The 17337-nt window shown below is 42.7% G+C and overlaps 1 protein-coding gene across 1 annotated transcript in view; it reads left to right on the top strand.

Moving 5' to 3' along the window:
* enpp6 (ectonucleotide pyrophosphatase/phosphodiesterase 6) overlaps window positions 1-17337 on the top strand; it is a 48161-nt gene that overhangs the window by 21766 nt on the left and 9058 nt on the right. Inside the window, exons 4-7 of the mRNA XM_072396258.1 lie at window positions 10738-10879; window positions 10976-11155; window positions 12582-12719; window positions 13170-13293. Of these exons, the coding sequence (XP_072252359.1) occupies window positions 10738-10879; window positions 10976-11155; window positions 12582-12719; window positions 13170-13293 (584 nt within the window). The remainder of the gene's footprint in view (window positions 1-10737; window positions 10880-10975; window positions 11156-12581; window positions 12720-13169; window positions 13294-17337) is intronic.

Genomic DNA, 17337 nt, shown 5'->3' with positions numbered 1-17337 from the left:
GCCTCGACCTGCTGGGGTTTGAAAAGACAGAAAAGTGGGGGAAAAACACCATAACACCATTCAAAGGATACCTGTTGGAACAGGGAAACACAAGTTATTAACATCACACAAATTAAACAGGGGGAAAAAGAGAGGAAAGGTGTGACAGATGAGGCCCACCAGCAGTCTAAGCCTATAGCAGCTTAACTATGGGATGTTTCAGGATTACCTGAGCCATCCCTAACTATAAACTTGATCAAAAAGGAAAGTTTAAGCCTAATCTTAAAAGTGGAAAGGGTGTCTGCTTCCAGGACATTTACTGGCATCTTATTCCACAAGAGAGGGGCCTGATAACTGAAGGCTTCCATTCTACTTTTAGAAACTCTGGGAACAACAAATAAACCTGCAATTTGGGAGCAAAGTACTCGGTCAAGAAAATATCTTACAATGAGATCTTTAAGATACAATGGCGTTTGGTCATTAAGAGCTTTACATGTGAGGAGAAGAATCTTAAATTCTATTCTGAATTTAACAGGGAGCCAATGAAGAGAAGCTAAAACTGAAGATACATGATCTCTCCTGTTAGTTCTCATCAGAACTCTGGCTGCAGCATTTTGGATCAGCTGGCTTTTTCAGAGAATATGTGGGACAGCCCAATAACAAATGCATGGACTAGTTTCTCTGCATCACCCTGAGACAGGATATTCCCGATTTTAGCAATATTACGAAGGTGAAAGAAGGCAGTCCTAGAAACCAGTTTTATATGTGCGTCAAATGATCAATTCTGGTCAAAAATAACTCCAAGGTTCCTCACAGTAGAACTAGAAGCCAAGGAAAAAACATCTAGAGTAACTATATAACTAGACAATTTATCCCTGAAGCACTCAGGTCCAAAGATAACAACTTCAGTTTTGTCTGAATTTAGAAGCAGACAGTTCTGAGTCATCCAGGTCTTTACGTCTTTAAGACATGCTTGTAGTTTGACCAACCTATTGGTTTCATCTGGTTTCATAGATAAGTACAGCTGAGTATCATCAGCATAGCAATTAGGATGAAGTGGTCCCAGTAGAGTGCCTGTGTAGAAATCCCTCCGTTAGCTCTACTATAGCCGCAAGTAGCCACATAACAGCATCTATGAGCTAACAGAGCTATAGTACACGTTTGTTCATTCATTCGTCTTAAAGTATTGGTGAAATAAAGACAGATAATGCCTTATTTAGAGGCTGCATCGTCATTGCCCCGTTCACTCCGTTATATGGATATATGCCGATCGCGAGTTATCTAAATAGCTTCCGAAGGATGCCGACTTTCGCCGAACTGTTCTCGGTGAGTAGATCAACGTATTTCTTGCCAGAAATAAGGTGTAGGTTTTGGGGGAAATCCTCCTTGAACAGTCTGGTTGGGCTTGGGTCTAAAATACAAATTGATGGTTAGATGAGACTATTGCTGTTGTTAGCTCAGATAGATCAACTGGACAGAAGCTATCGAAATACAAATCAGGTTCTTAAGATACTTCTAAAGCTGCTCTACTTCCATCAATCTTCTCTCTGATAGAAACAATTTTATTGATATAGAATCTCATGAAATCATCACTGCTGAGAGTTAAAGGAATACATGGCTCATCAGGGCTCCGACTCTTTGTCAGCCTGGCTACAGTGCTGAAAAGAAACCTGGGATTATTCTTATTCTCTTCTATCAATGATGAATAATAAGCAGTTCTAGCTTTACAAAGGGCTTTCTTATACATTATTAAACTACCTCTTCTAACTGATTACCTTCATTTTCAGATGGGCAACATTGTCCAGTGTTGTACGCATTGTGCTGTCAACAAGAGAGTCACGTTTTACTGGAGTAAAATGTAGGTAGCCATCTTCTGTCATATCTGCACATGGCAGTGAAGAAAATGATGATGAAATTAACTCTTTAAATCTGGTTACAGCATTCTCTGATAGACACCTATGTGTAAAAATTGTCTCAGAAGCCGTATAGTCAAGTAATGTAAATTAAAAAGTTATCAACAAATGGTCAGACAAGACAGGGAACACTGTTAACTGTTCACTCTCAATGCCATAAGTCAGCACAAGGTCAAGGGTATGATTAAGGCAGTGAGTAGGTCTGTGAACACTTTGAGAAAATCCAATAAAGTCTAATATAGAATTAAAGTTAATATTTAGGCTGTCATTTTCAACATCTACATGAATATTAAAGTCACCCACTACAATGCCTTTATCTATACTCATCACTAACTGTGATAAAACATCTGTGAATTCAGACAGAAACTCAGAATAAGGGCCAGGTGGATGATACACAACAACAAACACGAGGTTTTTGTGATTTCCACTTTGGGAAAAACTGAGAATCAGAGATTCAAAAGAGCTAAAACTAATCTTGGGTCTAGGACTGATTAGTAACCCTGATCTGAAGATAGCTGCCACTCTTACTCCTCTGCCTGTGGTTCGAGGAACGTGAACATTTAAATAGTCAGAGGGAGTTGATTCATTAATGCTAACATGATCCTCCTGCTGCAGCCATGTTTCTGTCAGACAAAATATATCAATATGACGATCACAGATCAAATCATTCACTAACAGAGACTTCGAAAGGAGAGATCTAATATTCAGCAAACCACATTTAATAGTTTGATGTTTTTGTTCAGTTAAAGTTTTTGTGTTAATTTTTAAATTTTTTTTGCACAAGAGGATTTGCTCCTTTTGTGTTTGTGTTGATTTTTTTTTTTGGGGGGGGGGGGGGTTCCAGCAGGTGGGAAGCTGCAGAGACTATCCTGGTCTCATCCCAGGTAGTGTCTTGTAACTGCCCCATTGTTATGGCCAGCATACTTGCAATTCTAAATCTAAATGCAACCAGATTTCTGTTAGACAAAACATTTCTATTTTATGATCAATAATAAGGCTGTTAAATAATGAGGATTTGATTAAATTAAATTAAATCAAATTACTTTAAATTAGACCTGTCCAGGGTGTACCCTGCCTTTCGCCCAATGACAGCTGGGATTGGCTCCAGCCCCCCCAGCGACCCTACAGTTGTCAAGAATGTAGGCATGAAGATGAGGAGAGAGGACCCGTGTGCAAATTTATAAATGAAAACTTGGTTTATTCCAAAGAACTGTAACAAAAAGTGAGGCATTAATGCCAGAATTAAAAAAAACTGACAAAACAAAAACCTAAAGAATAGACAAAACCCTGACTGAGAAGATAGGTGACAGTAACAAACCTGACTTTGACAACTTGACTTTAACATGAGTGATAGTGAGAATCTGACAATGAGTGAATGACAACCGGGAGACTAAATACGATGGAGGGTGATTGGTGAATGAGTGCAGCTGATGACAATGAACACAAGTGAAGGGAGTAGAACTGATGACCAGACCAGAGAGGACTGAGGAAACTGGTGAGAACATGGCAGAACTAAAGACAAGACAGAAACACAGAACATGACAAAAAATACAAAACATGACAGAGACATGACAACAGTTGGATTAAGCGGGTATGTGGATGAATTTAATTGAATATATATATATATATATATATATATATATATGTGTGTGTATATATAAGATTTAAGTCTTTTCATTGCAGTACAGTGATCAAAGGTCCTCATAAACCCATCCAAAAAAGGCTGTGAATGGGTGAGATTCAATGCAGTTAGTCTGAAAAAATGCTTGAGCCAAGGCCAGATCTTTGCCTTTCAGTAAAGTCACCAGCTACAATAATTTAGAGGAATCATTAGGAAAGGAATAAGGGGAGTGAGTCAGGACTAGAGAACACTAGAGTTGGAAACCACCACAACTACCTAGCTCGTCAGAGAAAAGTTCAGGTGAAGAAGATATAGCATCTAGAAAGATGAACACCGACTGTCAGTTAAGATTAAGATCAACATTTATTAATTCATTTTTTGTCGTTTTGACTATTTTGATTTGTTGTTTTTGTTTGTTTTTCTCATGTTCGAAATAAAACCATTAATTCATTCATTAGATCAATAGGAGGAGAAGTTATTTGAGGCGTACTGGGGGGAGCATTCTCAGTGGAGAGAGTGGCAGGTAAACATTTGCGTATGGTCTGAATTTACTCAAATACCTGCTCCAAACACTAATTATTCAAAGTAAACACAAGAAACCTGTGCTAAAAAAAATGGACCAGACTTGGTGAATAATTCCCTTTATAGACCAGTTGGCAGTGCTGTCCAACATGTCATTGGGGTCATTAGGTGGGAACCTCCTTTCATCAGTATTTCATCTAGTTGGGCCCACAATACCTCCAGGAGGCTAGATAGTGATCACTGGCGTTCCAGAGTCACTCCCCTAATGCCAGCCATCACTGCTCCTCAAACCACAAAAACACATTTTCTGCCACAACTGCACACAGCGGGGTGGGGATACAAACCCTGGTTCGGGTAGGGGGTAATGAAAGTATAGAGGTTGGAGGCAGATTCAGCAGACACACTGCTAGACACACTAGCAGATTCAGCAGACAAACTCACCTAAATAGTCCTACAATCACTCAAAATGCCAGCAAAAACAATGCTATAAAGGCCAACTCACCTAAAATGGCCGCCTGGTTTCAAAAGGCTCACATGGGCCACACCCTCCATTTAAATATATCCTGGATTTCTTCCTTGCTTCTTCCAAGAGTCGGTTTACCCTAAGTGCTCCCCCTGCTGGCCCCAGAGGTACTATTGCTTCTTCTAATCCAAATCCACTGACTGGACTTTACTGTCTCATCTGACATTTCCTTCACTATTTTCCTCACACTCTGTCCACTTACACCCAACTCCCTCAACAATGAGACAACCGACTTTGCAACAAATCCTCTACATCCTGCTTCCCCTGGACATATCCTAACTTTCGATCCTCGCTGCCCTGCTTCTGCCCCCAACTCCACATACCTAAGCTTTTTCCTTTCATGTGCTTCTACCACTAATTCCTCCCAAGGAACAGTCAGCTCTATGAAATAGACTCTCATTCTACTCCTAGACCACAAGACTATATCAGGCCTTAGATTTGTAGACGCTATTTCTTGGGGAACAACAAGCGTTCCTCCTAAATCTACCTGCATCTCCCAATCACAAGCATCTTCTAAGCTGCTTTGCCTCCTTATTGTCTTATTAACTTTCTCCACCTCTTGAAAAAAAAATTATTATTAACTAACTGTTGTTAAAAAAGTTACCTTTTTTCCTTTTAAGTAATTTTATGGGTTTAAAGAATTCCAAAGTGTACTTTGTGTATTTCACATTCAGTTAATCAATTAATTTAGTAGAATAAATGGGCTGTACTTTAACAGCACTTTTCTAGTCTTGTTCACTGTTCAAAGCACTTTTACACTAGGTTAGAATGGTTAAAAGTAGGCAAAAGAGAAGAAGAGTTGGTCCGGGGACAGAAAAGGGAATGCCGGAGAGCCGAACGGAAATGGCGCAAGTCAAAGCTCCAGGTTCATTATGAGATATACAAGGAAAAGCTATGTGTTCACCCAGACTTTGCGTAGAACGAGGGAAATTTTGAAATCATCAAAAGCTGCAGTTACAACTCTCGTGTCCTGTTTGCTCCAGTAAACAGATTAACAAACCCTCCAGTTTCACTGCCTTTAGAACTCATTTCTACATCTAAGTGTAATGAGTTTGCAATATTCTTTAATGACAAAGTTCATGGCATTGAAAATGCATTAATTTCCACAACACAAATAACTACTCTGCAGCCAGCTAGATACCTAGAGCTGACACATTTCACACTGCAGATGATCTCTTCGACTGTTTTGTCAGTAACAGTCTACAGACTGGAACATTTCTAAAGGCCTTACAAACTGCTGTCATTAAGCCTCTTCTAAAGAAGAGCAATCTTGATGCAACAGTACTGAACAACTACCTGCCTTAGAAAAAATTGTATACCAACATCTCACTGACTTTCTCCTGTCTAACATGCTTTCCAATCAGGCTTTAGGCCCCACCACAGCACTGAGACAGCTCTGATCAAGATGACAATCAATATCGCCTGAACACAGACGCAGGCAAAGTTTCAGTCTTAGTTCTGCTGGACCTGAGTTCTGCCTTTGTCATAGCTGACCATGCAATTTTATTACAGAGGTTAGAAGACTGGATGGGAATCTCTGGTAGTGCTTTATACTGTTTAAATTCCTATCTCGAGAACAGGAAGTATTTTGTTGAAATTGGTAACTGTGTCTCAGACCAATTGGCCTGTGGAGTTCCCCAGGGGTCAATCCTGGGACCCCTATTGTTCAATATGTACAGGCTTCCATAAGGCCAGCTAATACACAGCGATAATGTATCCTACCACCACTATGCAGATGACACTCAGATCTATTTACAGGAGAACAGGGGCCTGTGGATGCATTGTGTCACTGCATCGGATAGATCAGCGTGTGGATGCAAAACAATGTTCTCCAGCTAAACTCAGACAAAACTGAAATCATTGTCTGTGGCCCACAGAAACAAAGAGAAAGTGTTATCAGTCACCTTGAGACTCTCTCTCTAAAACCTAATAATCAAGTTAGAAATCTAGGGGTAATATTGAACTTTAACATCCATCCATCCATCCATCATCTGCCGCTTATCCGGGGGTCGGGTCGCGGGGGCAGCAGCTTGAGTAGAGAAACCCAGACGTCTCTGTCACCGGCCACTTCCTCCAGCTCTTCCGGGGGGACCCCGAGGCGTTCCCAGGCCAGCCGAGAGACATAGTCTCTCCAGCGTGTCCTGGGTCTTCCCCGGGGTCTCCTCCCAGTGGGACGTGCCCGGAACACCTCCCCAGGGAGGCGTCCAGGGGGCATCCTAACCAGATGCCCGAGCCACCTCATCTGATTCCTCTCAATGCGGAGGAGCAGCGGTTCTACTCCGAGCCCCTCCCGGATGACTGAGCTTCTCACCCTATCTCTAAGGGAGAGCCCAGACACCCTGCGGAGGAAACCCATTTCGGCCGCTTGTATTCGCGATCTTGTTCTTTCGGTCACTACCCACAACTCGTGACCATAGGTGAGGATGGGAACGTAGATTGACCAGTAAGTAGAGAGCTTCGCCTTCTGGCTCAGCTCCCTCTTCACAACGACGGGTCGGTGCAGAGCCCGCAACACTGCAGACGCCGCACCGATCCGCCCGTCAATCTCACGCTCCATTCGTCCCTCACTCGTGAACAAGACCCCGAGATACTTGAACTCCTCCACTTGGGGAAGGATCTCATTCCCGACCCGGAGAGAGTATTCCACCCTTTTCCGGCTGAGAACCATAGTCTCGGATTTGGAGGTGCTGATTCTCATCCCAGCCGCTTCACACTCGGCTGCGAATCGCTCCAGTGAGAGCTGAAGGTCACGGCCTGACGACGCTAACAGAACCACATCATCTGCAAAAAGCAGAGACCCGATTCTGAGGTCGCCAAATCGGACACCCTCAACGCCCTGGCTGCGCCTATTCAGGAACAGAATCGGTGACAAAGGGCAGCCCTGACGGAGTCCAACTCTCACCGGAAACGTATCCGACTTACTGCCAGCAATGCGGACCAAACTCTGGCACCGGTCATACAGAGACCGAACGGCCCCTATCAAGGGGTCCGGCACTCCATATTCCCGGAGCACCCCCCACAGGACTCCACGAGGGACACGGTCGAACGCTTTCTCCAAGTCCACAAAACACATGTAGACTGGTTGGGCGAACTCCCATGCACCCTCCAGGATCCTGCCGAGGGTATAGAGCTGGTCCACTGTTCCACGGCCAGGACGAAAGCCACACTGCATCTCCTGAATCCGAGGCTCGATTATCCGACAGATCCTCCTCTCCAATACCCCCGAATAGACCTTACCAGGGAGGCTGAGGAGTGTGATACCCCTATAGTTGGAACACACCCTCCGGTCTCCCTTTTTAAAGAGGGGGACCACCACCCCAATCTGCCAGTCCAGAGGCACTGTCCCCGATGTCCACGCAATGCTTCAGAGGCGTGTCAGCCAAGACAGCCCTACAACATCCAGAGCCTTGAGAAACTCAGGACGGACCTCATCCACCCCCGGGGCCTTGCCACCGAGGAGCTTTTTGACCACCTCGGCAACCTCAGCCCCAGAAATGGGAGGCCCCGTCTCCGAGCTCTCCGACTCTGCCTCTTCCGAGCACGTGTTGGTAGGATTGAGGAGTTCCTCGAAGTACTCCCCCCACCGACTCACAACATCCCTAGTTGAGGTCAGCAAAGCCCCGTCCCCACTGTAAACAGTGTTGACTGTGAGCCGCTTCCCCCCCCTGAGACGCCGGATGGTGGACCAGAATCTCTTCGAGGCCGTCCGGAAATCGTTCTCCATGGTCTCACCGAACTCCTCCCAGGCCCGAGTTTTTGCCTCAGCAACCGCCGAAGCCGCGGCCCGTCTGGCCTGTCGGTACCTATCAGCTGCTTCCAGGGTCCCACTGGCCAAAAAGGCCCGATAGGACTCCTTCTTCAGCTTGACGGCTTCCCTCACCACTGGTGTCCACCAGCAGGTTCGAGGGTTGCCGCCACGACAGGCACCGACCACCTTACGGCCACAACTCCGATCAGCTGCCTCGGCAATGGAGTCACGGAACATGGCCCATTCGGACTCAATGTCCCCCACCTCCCCCGGGATATGGTTGAAGCTCTGCCGGAGGTGGGAGTTAAAGCTCCTTCTGACGGGGGATTCTGACAAACACTCCCAGCAGACCCTCACAATACGTTTGGGCCTGCCAGGTCTGATCGGCATCCTCCCCCACCAGCGGAGCCAACTCACCACCAGGTGGTGATCAGTTGACAGCTCCGCCCCTCTCTTCACCCGAGTGTCCAGGACATACGGCCGCAAGTCCGATGATACAACCACAAAGTCGATCATCGAACTGCGGCCAAGGGTGTCCTGGTGCCAAGTGCACATATGGACACCCTTATGTCTGAACATGGTGTTCGTTATGGACAGTCCATGACCAGCACAGAAGTCCAACACCATAACACCACTCTGGTTCAGATCGGGGGGGCCGTTCCTCCCAATCACACCCCTCCAGGTCTCACTGTCATTGCCCACGTGAGCATTGAAGTCCCCCAGCAGAACGAGGGAGTCTCCGGTAGGAGCATTCTCCAGTGCCTCCCCCAGAGACTCCAAAAAGGGTGGGTACTCTGAACTGCTGTTTGGCGCATAGGCACAAACAACAGTCAGGACTCGTCCCCCCACCCGAAGGCGGAGGGAGGCTAACCTCTCGTTCACTGGGGTAAACCCCAATGTACTGGCACACAGCCGGGGGGCAATAAGTATGCCCACACCTGCTCTGCGCCTCTCACCTCAACTCCAGAGTGGAAGAGAGTCCAACCCCTCTCAAGAGGACTGGTTCCAGAGCCCAAGCCGTGCGTCGAGGTGAGTCCGACTATATCTAGCCGGAACCGCTCAGCCTCGCGCACCAGCTCCGGCTCCTTCCCCAACAGAGAGGTGACATTCCACGTCCCAAGAGCTAGCTTCAGTAGCCGAGGATCAGACCGCCAAGGCCTCTGCCTTCGGCTGCTACCCAGCTCACATCGCACCTGACCCCCTTGGCCCCTCCCACGGGTGGTGAATCCGCCGGAAGGGGGACCCACGTCATCATTTCGGGCTATGCCCGACCGAGCCCCATGGGCACAGGCCCGGCCACCAGGCGCCCGCTGTCGGGCCCCACCCCCGGGCCTGGCTCCGGCGGGAGGCCCCGGTGTCCCATATCCGGGCAAGGGATCACGAGGTCCAAATTTTTTGTTCATCATAAGGATCAGCCACATTAAATCAATATCATCAGCAGCTTTTTACCATCTAGAAAACATTACGAGAATCAAAGGAATAGTGTCTAAACCAGACATAGAAAGACTAATCCATGCGTTTGTCTCCAGCAGGTAAGACTACTTTAACGGCCTGCTCACTGGGCTCTCTAAATGGGGTGTAAGATAGCTGCAGTACATCCAGAATGCTGCTTCTCGAGCCTTGACTAGAACCAGTAAATATGACCATATTAGTCCAGCGCTCAGGTCTCTGCACTGGCTTCCTGTCACTCAGAGAATAGACTTTAAAACAGCTCTGCTCGTGTACAAGTCTCTTCATGGTGTAGCGTCAAAGTACATCTCATGTTAGAGTTATTTTTATGTTTTAATGATTTTATTTGCCTTCTTGTGAGCTGTAAAGCACTTTGAATTGCCTTGTGTACGAATTGTGCTCTACAAATAAACTTGCCTTGCCCTACAAGCCACATTCATTCATTTACTTGCACTCATGCAGCACGTCTTAGTCTATACAATTCTACAGGCTACAGAGAGCTTTTTTTTCTATCACACACACTGATGGATGCATCAGAGGCAACATGTTGTTCAGTGTCTTGCCAAAGGACTCTTTGTATGCAGGAAGCCAGAATCTAACCTTGCGATTCGTAAATGACTGCTCTTCCCCCTGAGCTAAGGCCTCCTCAATAATGAAAAATAATAATGAAAATAATCTTTAGCTGTAATCAGATTTGTGATAGTTGGGTTCTACTTTCATCATATACAAAAATGAAATACTTTCTATATTATTGCATTATATGATGTTGAATATTTTTACATTTTTCACATACTCTATACTTAAGTAGTGAAAACACTCACAAGTGATTCAGAAAAGCAGTGCTTTATAACCTGGGAAAGGTTATTCCCAAAAACAGATTTTATTATCTTTGTGTCATATTTGCACATCTTACTGCATCATCTGAGTTCTTCCTATTGTAATGCAAGTAGATGCATGTGTGTGTGTTTGTGTGTTTGTTCAGGTCAGGTCAAGCTGACATGGCAGCAGTGTATTATGAGAAAATAGATGTAGAGGGACACCACTTTGGTCCAGACTCTCATGAGGTCAGAACAGCAGTGTATCACCTGGATTTGGCCATGCAGACACTCAACAGCAAAATCAAAGTAATAACACCATAATTACTACAACATTTTTTTATTTGTACACCTTTTCTTTTGGGATATTTTCATGCATTTGTGTTGCTTGTAATATTCTTGCAGGAACTAAACATGGTGAACCAGCTGAATGTGCTGCTATTTTCAGACCATGGTATGACAAAGATCCAGTGGATGGAGAAGGTCATAGAGCTGGACAAGCATATCCACATGACAGACATTGTGAAGATGATGGACAGAGGACCAGTGGTCAGTCTGTGGCCCAAAGACAACAAATACCAAGAGGTGAAATCAGCATCACTGTTTTTTGTCCTCCCACTGTGCTATTTGTATTGAAGATAGTCAGGCAAAACAGTTAAGACTATTTCATTCATATTCATCTGGTGCCACAAAATAAAAATTACTGACATTTAGGTTCAGATCAAGGAGACATTCATCTAAATACATGGGATGCATCAGCTAATCTAACAGATAGGATGCTACATGATTGTAGTAAAGTTTAGATATTTTTATCAAATGGCACAAGACTTAGAGGAAAGCTGCATTTGGAATGCTCCAGTTCTTGTTACTGCTTTAAAGTGGCTGCTTTGTCAAGCTCACAGTGTGTATAGTGTTTGCTTAACTACTTAACCTTATTTCTTTTTAAATTCCACAATTTTTTTTTAACCTGGAAGAAATTATAAAGACTGTAATCATTATACATTAGCTGATTAGATTTCAATTACAACAGATCAACTGGAAGGGAGTAACTAAATGTATTGACGTACATTATTGGAAAATTATTAAACTCCTATGATACGTCATGCTGAGCGAAGTATTGTTACATACTCAAACACTGAGCCACTGAGAAATTTCTTAAGTGCTGCACATAACGAGAAACATTAGCAGTAATATGATGACTGAATGACAGACACTCAAACTAATAATTAAATTAATAAACATTAAACAAACTCTTATGGTAATCTAAAAGGCGAGGGAGTTAACATGTATTGTAAAAGGAGGTCACAGAAAGAGACTGAAAGGAGTGAAAATGATAAGAAAATTGAAAATAAAATAATATGCTTGTAATAAGACTTGGTCAGTCAAAGAGCAGAAGACAGGAAATAAGTATTGAAGGAGAATGCCAGAGGAGAACAGAGCTGCAGTAAGGCTTGAGGGCCATCATAAGCCAGAAAGGATGGAAGATCCTGCTCCAGACCTGAGGAGAGGAATGAGGAATAAGAATGAGGGGACTGTGAGGAAGGTGTGTAGGAAGGAAGAACCTGCAAAAAGGCTTAAAATTACTTCCAGCTACATGTGATTTTACTTCTAATTCTGGAAGAATGGTCAAAAATTCCCATAGACACACTCCTAAACCGCTGCACGGTGATTAGAAAAAAGATTAGAAAAAGTAAGCTCTTTCATTATACATCCTGATCAAACAGGTTTTATAAAGGGTAGACAGTCTTCCACTAACACATGCAGACTAATTGATATTATAGATTATTCTACCATTAACAATTTGAAAACCACAATCATCTCTCTAGATGCAGAAAAAGCATTTGATCTGGTAAATTGGAAATTTTAATTGGCAACTCTGTAGAAATTTGGATTTAGATCATCATCATCTTGTTATACTTCCTTTGAATTAATAGATGTTTTAGGAATCAAGTTCCATATTAAAATCCCTTTAAATAATGCTGATTCCATGTGTGTGTTTGTGCGATTCTAGGTGTATGCTGCAGTGTCCCAGGTCCCTAACATGCGTGTCTATGCCAAACAGGAGATCCCTGAACGGTTCCATTACAAAAAGGGGAGGTTTGTTTCCCCCCTGACTCTGGTGGCTGAGCCAGGCTGGTTTATCGTTGAGGTAACACACAGTATTACAACAGCATGTTCACCTGTACAACATCCACTTTTCTTTACCTGCTGCTCCTTTTTTCACTTGATGGATTGGCAAAGGATGTCAAATATGGAGTCAGGCTGCACAAGCTGAAAACGTTTAATTTTGAAAGAAAAACATGTTGTTTTAGGACCTCGATAGCTCTCATCATCAAGTTGTGTTTGTTTAGTTTCCTTGCTCTTACATAGATGATGTTTGAGGACCTCGGGAACTTCCATGCATTTGTCGTGTTGGAATTGTTTTTATCTAGTGCACACACAGTGATCTCAGTGGGAAACAGCATTTAACAGCACCAAATGTTGTTATTGAGTCCATTAACGTCATTAAACTGTACTTGAAACTAAGATTTTTTTATTGTTAAGTCTTAAGGCTGCGTGTGTGTGTGTGCGTGGCTGTGCGTGTGTGTGCTCTCTGCAGAATAAGACAAGACTGCCCTTTTGGAAAAATGACACTGCGGGACCCTCAGCATGGCAGAATGGCTGGCATGGTTATGACAATGAGTTTCTTGACATGAGAGGATTTTTCTTGGCAAGAGGACCTGGTAAGAAACAAATTTTAATGATATAACCGGGATCTACTTTTACACTTTTAAACAAGGATCACTACTTTTCTATAGTATAGGACAGAAAATAGAAACAAAAGAGAAATGGCAACAATATTTCACAGAGCACAGCAGCAAATGAAAAAAAACCCACAACATTTGGAGAAAATTTAAACAAAAGCAAAAAAAGAAAAGATGCAACATCATTGCCGAAAACATAGCAACAAAAGGCAAATTGAAACAAAATTTCACAACACAATAAGAAATTCAATTTTGTAACTAAGGACAACAGGCCTTGCTTGTGACTGGACTGAACAAAAATTTATGTAATATATTTAAACATTTTTGTTTGAATATACGTATGAGTATATTTTTTGTGTTACGGTCAAAGTAAAGCACTGGGGCCTTCCTGCTGGTAGCCAGAATTTCCTCAAATAAAAATCAGGATTAAATTAGAAGATGACTGATTGTGTGGGCGACTCAAATAATTAAAGACTGGCCCCAATCCACATTTAAAGTACTTTTAACTTATCACTTTAAGCTTTTGTCAGAGTGGCATCAACACGTTACAAAGGTGCAGATTGATTAATTGATTCTGAACCACTTCGGCTTAGTCTCTACTACTGTTACCATAACTACCATGATGACTACTACTGCTGCCTCTGGTCTGCATCCACAACTTCACGATAGCATTCTTACAAATAACAAGGGGATTCCTACCCATATAGGCTCCAGCCCACCTGTGACCCTGAATTGGATTTAGCGGGTATAGAAAATAGATGGATGGATGGTTGGATGGTTTCTATCCATTCAATTTAGAAGGGATCTTGTCATTTGATATAACGCTCATTGTATTAAATGTATAGTAACAGTTAATTTTGTCCCTTGAACACCTTGTTTCCACATACATGGAAACTCCTGGATGATATGCCTCCTAGTGTTCAATGTTAGAATTAGATTGAATTTCAAATGAGGCTGTTCTGCAGATGAGAGCTGGTTTTATGAAAGATGTTTAATACACATGAGCCACTTTGCAACCACTTGCCAGATAAATCTGATTGTAAAGTTTTTTCTTGAATCATTTGCAAATGTTGTGATCAGTTGGACAGTCAAGCAAGTAGTTTCCTGGCAAAGTCAGCAACTGCAAAAGGTCATATTTCTCAGAAGAAAGAAGTGGAAGGCAGAGTTTTGCACTACTGTTGAGATTGTTACTGTATTATTATACATTTTATTATTGTAACCTTTATTTAACCTTTAAAAGTCTCACTTGGATCAAAGATCTCTTTTGCAAGAGCATCCTGGCCAAGACACCAGCAAATGAACGGTTACAACTCACTACAGATACAGACATCTAACAAAACCATAAGAATCAAAGTCACAAAAAGTGAAATTATGGGCATTCCCAAAGAAATAAAGGGAGAGCTGTCTTTAGTTTGCTTTTTCAGCTCCTTTCATGTTTTGTTTTTATTAGTTTTGGTTTAGGTGTTGTCTTGCCTTAGTCCTGTTTTTGTTTCTAGTTTCATACTCACCCATAGTTTTCTCAGTGTCTCTCCGGTCTGATCAGCACCACCGTCAGCTGTTTTTCTCAGTCCTTGTCAAATCCTTGCTGTTGCCATTACTAATCAATGTTTTTTTTCCTCCCAGTTTGTTTTTGTTCTTGATCCCAGTCGTTTATGTCTGTTCTTAGGTTTTGTTTTGCACAGTTTAATTTTTCATGGTAGTCCATCTTGGCCACCTTTGCTGTTTTGTTTTAATAAATCAGTCTTTGTTTCTTCTACCTCTGGTTTCATCTGTGTCTACATCTGGGTCCTTTACATCATTACCTACCACACATCGTGCCACATAGTATCAGAGATGCAGGCTTTGAACTGAGAACTGATAGCAAGCTGGATGGTTCCTCTCCTCTTTATTATAGAGGATGCAGTGTCCATGATTTCCAAAAATAATTGAAGGTTCATCTGACCACAGAACAGTTTTCCACTTTGCCTCAGTCCATTTTAAATGAGCTTTGGTTCAGATAAGACAGCAGTGTTTCTGGATCATGTTCACATATGGTTTATTCCCTGCATGATAGAGCTTTAGCCTGCATTTGTGGATGGCACGGTGAGCTGTGTTCACAGACAATGATTTCTGGAAGTGTACCAGAGCCCATGCACTGATTTCTAGGACAGAATTGTGTCTGTTTTTAATGCAATGGTGCTTGAAGGCCTGAAGATCACAGACATCCAATATTGATTTTCATCTGTGCTCCTTGCACACAGAGATGTCTCAAGGTTCTTTGAATCTTTTGATGATATAATGTACTGTAAATGATAAAATATTTAAAGTCTTCATCATTTTACAATAAGGAGCATTAATATGAAATCGATCCACAATTTTTATACACATTATTTTGCAGATTTCAGAACCTCTAACATTCTTTACTTCTGAGAGACTCTGCCACTTTAATGTGCTATTTTTATACCCAGTCATGTTAGTGACCTGTTGCCAGTTGACCTAATTACTGCAGCATGTTCTTTCAGCTGATTCTTTTCAGTACCACTTTAGTATTCCAGCCTTTAGTTGCTCTTGTCCCGATATATTACCCTCAAATTCAAGATGTGCTCATATTTTCAATCCAATCCAATTTATGTATAAAGCACATTTGAAGCAACAATAGTTGACCAAAGTGCTGTACACGAAAGATAATTAATAAATGAATAGAATAAAAGACACAGAAGACATAAAACACATGTAGCAAACACAACCTCACATGTGGAAAATGCAAGCATAACTCATGCTGTGAATACCAGGGAAAACAGATGTCTTAAAGAGAGATTTAAAAACAGGTAGGGAGGAATCCTGCCTGATATGGATTGGTAAACCATTCCACAGTTTTGTTGCCACAACCGAGAAAGCCCGATCACCCCTGAGCCTCAGCCTCGTCCCCGGAATGACAAAGAGCAGGTGATCAGCTGATCTCAGAGAGTGCGACAGAATGTACGACTGAAATAAGTCAGAGAGGTAGGCTGGAGTGAGGTCATGAAGACATTTAGATGTAAATAAAAGAACTTTGAAATAAAATCTGTAACACACTGGGAGCCAATGGAGGGAGGCCAGAATGGGAGTGATGTGCTCTCTCTTATGTGTTTGTATCAAAAGGTGAGCAGCAGCATTCTGGATGAGCTGAAGACTATAGAGGGAAGCCCGGCTGACCCCCACATACATAGCATTACAATAGTCCAGACGAGTTGAAATAAAAGCATTGGATCACTTTTTCCAAGTCCTGCCTTGACAAAACGGACATTAATTTGGCTATTTTTCTCAGTTGTGATTTTCAAATTTGAGTCAATTTTCACCCCCAAATTGATCACAGTGGATCAGGGGTGTGCCATGGGAGCCACTTGAACAGAACAGTATGACCTCAGTTTTCTTGTCATTAAAGCTCTGGGGGTTTAACGCCATCCATGCATTGATGTCATTGAGACATTTTAACAGTGCTTGGACCAAATGACAATCATTCTGTTTGAGGGGAATGTAAATTTGACCGTTGTCTGTGTAAGAGTAGAACAAGTTAAAGTATATGGTCCACTGTATTAAAAGCAGCAGTTAGGTCTAAAAGCACAAGGACAACACAGTTGCCAGAATCGGTAGCTAAAAATATGTAAATTCTGTACTGTGGAGGTTTTTAAACCCTGACTGGAACACCCCAGGAATACCATTTCTGTCAAAAAGGAATTGTAGTTGCATAAAGTCAACTTTCTCCAATATTTTTTAAAAGAACAGGAGCTGGGAGATTGGCCTAAAGTTAGAGGAAACACAAGGGTCAAGACCAGGTTTTTATATTTATTTTTCTGAGCTTTTACAGAATTCTGGTAACACTGCCAGCTGTTCTCCAACATGTCAAAGAACACTTGTAGCTTGTTCTTCCACCTGCGCTCAGCTCTCCTGCACTCACGTCTGACGGTGCGAGTGACATCATTTAGCCAGGGCTGAGGTGTAGATTTGGGACAGCTGGTTGTAAAAGGGGCCACCTTGCCCAAAGTTAGTACACTGGAAGAGTGG

The sequence above is a fragment of the Leuresthes tenuis genome, unplaced genomic scaffold (assembly GCF_036924035.1).
Source record: "Leuresthes tenuis unplaced genomic scaffold, fLeuTen1.0.hap1 SCAF_11, whole genome shotgun sequence".
Lineage (NCBI taxonomy): Eukaryota > Metazoa > Chordata > Actinopteri > Atheriniformes > Atherinopsidae > Leuresthes > Leuresthes tenuis.
The sequence above is the reverse complement of the archived record's forward strand: the minus strand, read 5'-3'. Positions and strand labels throughout refer to the sequence as shown.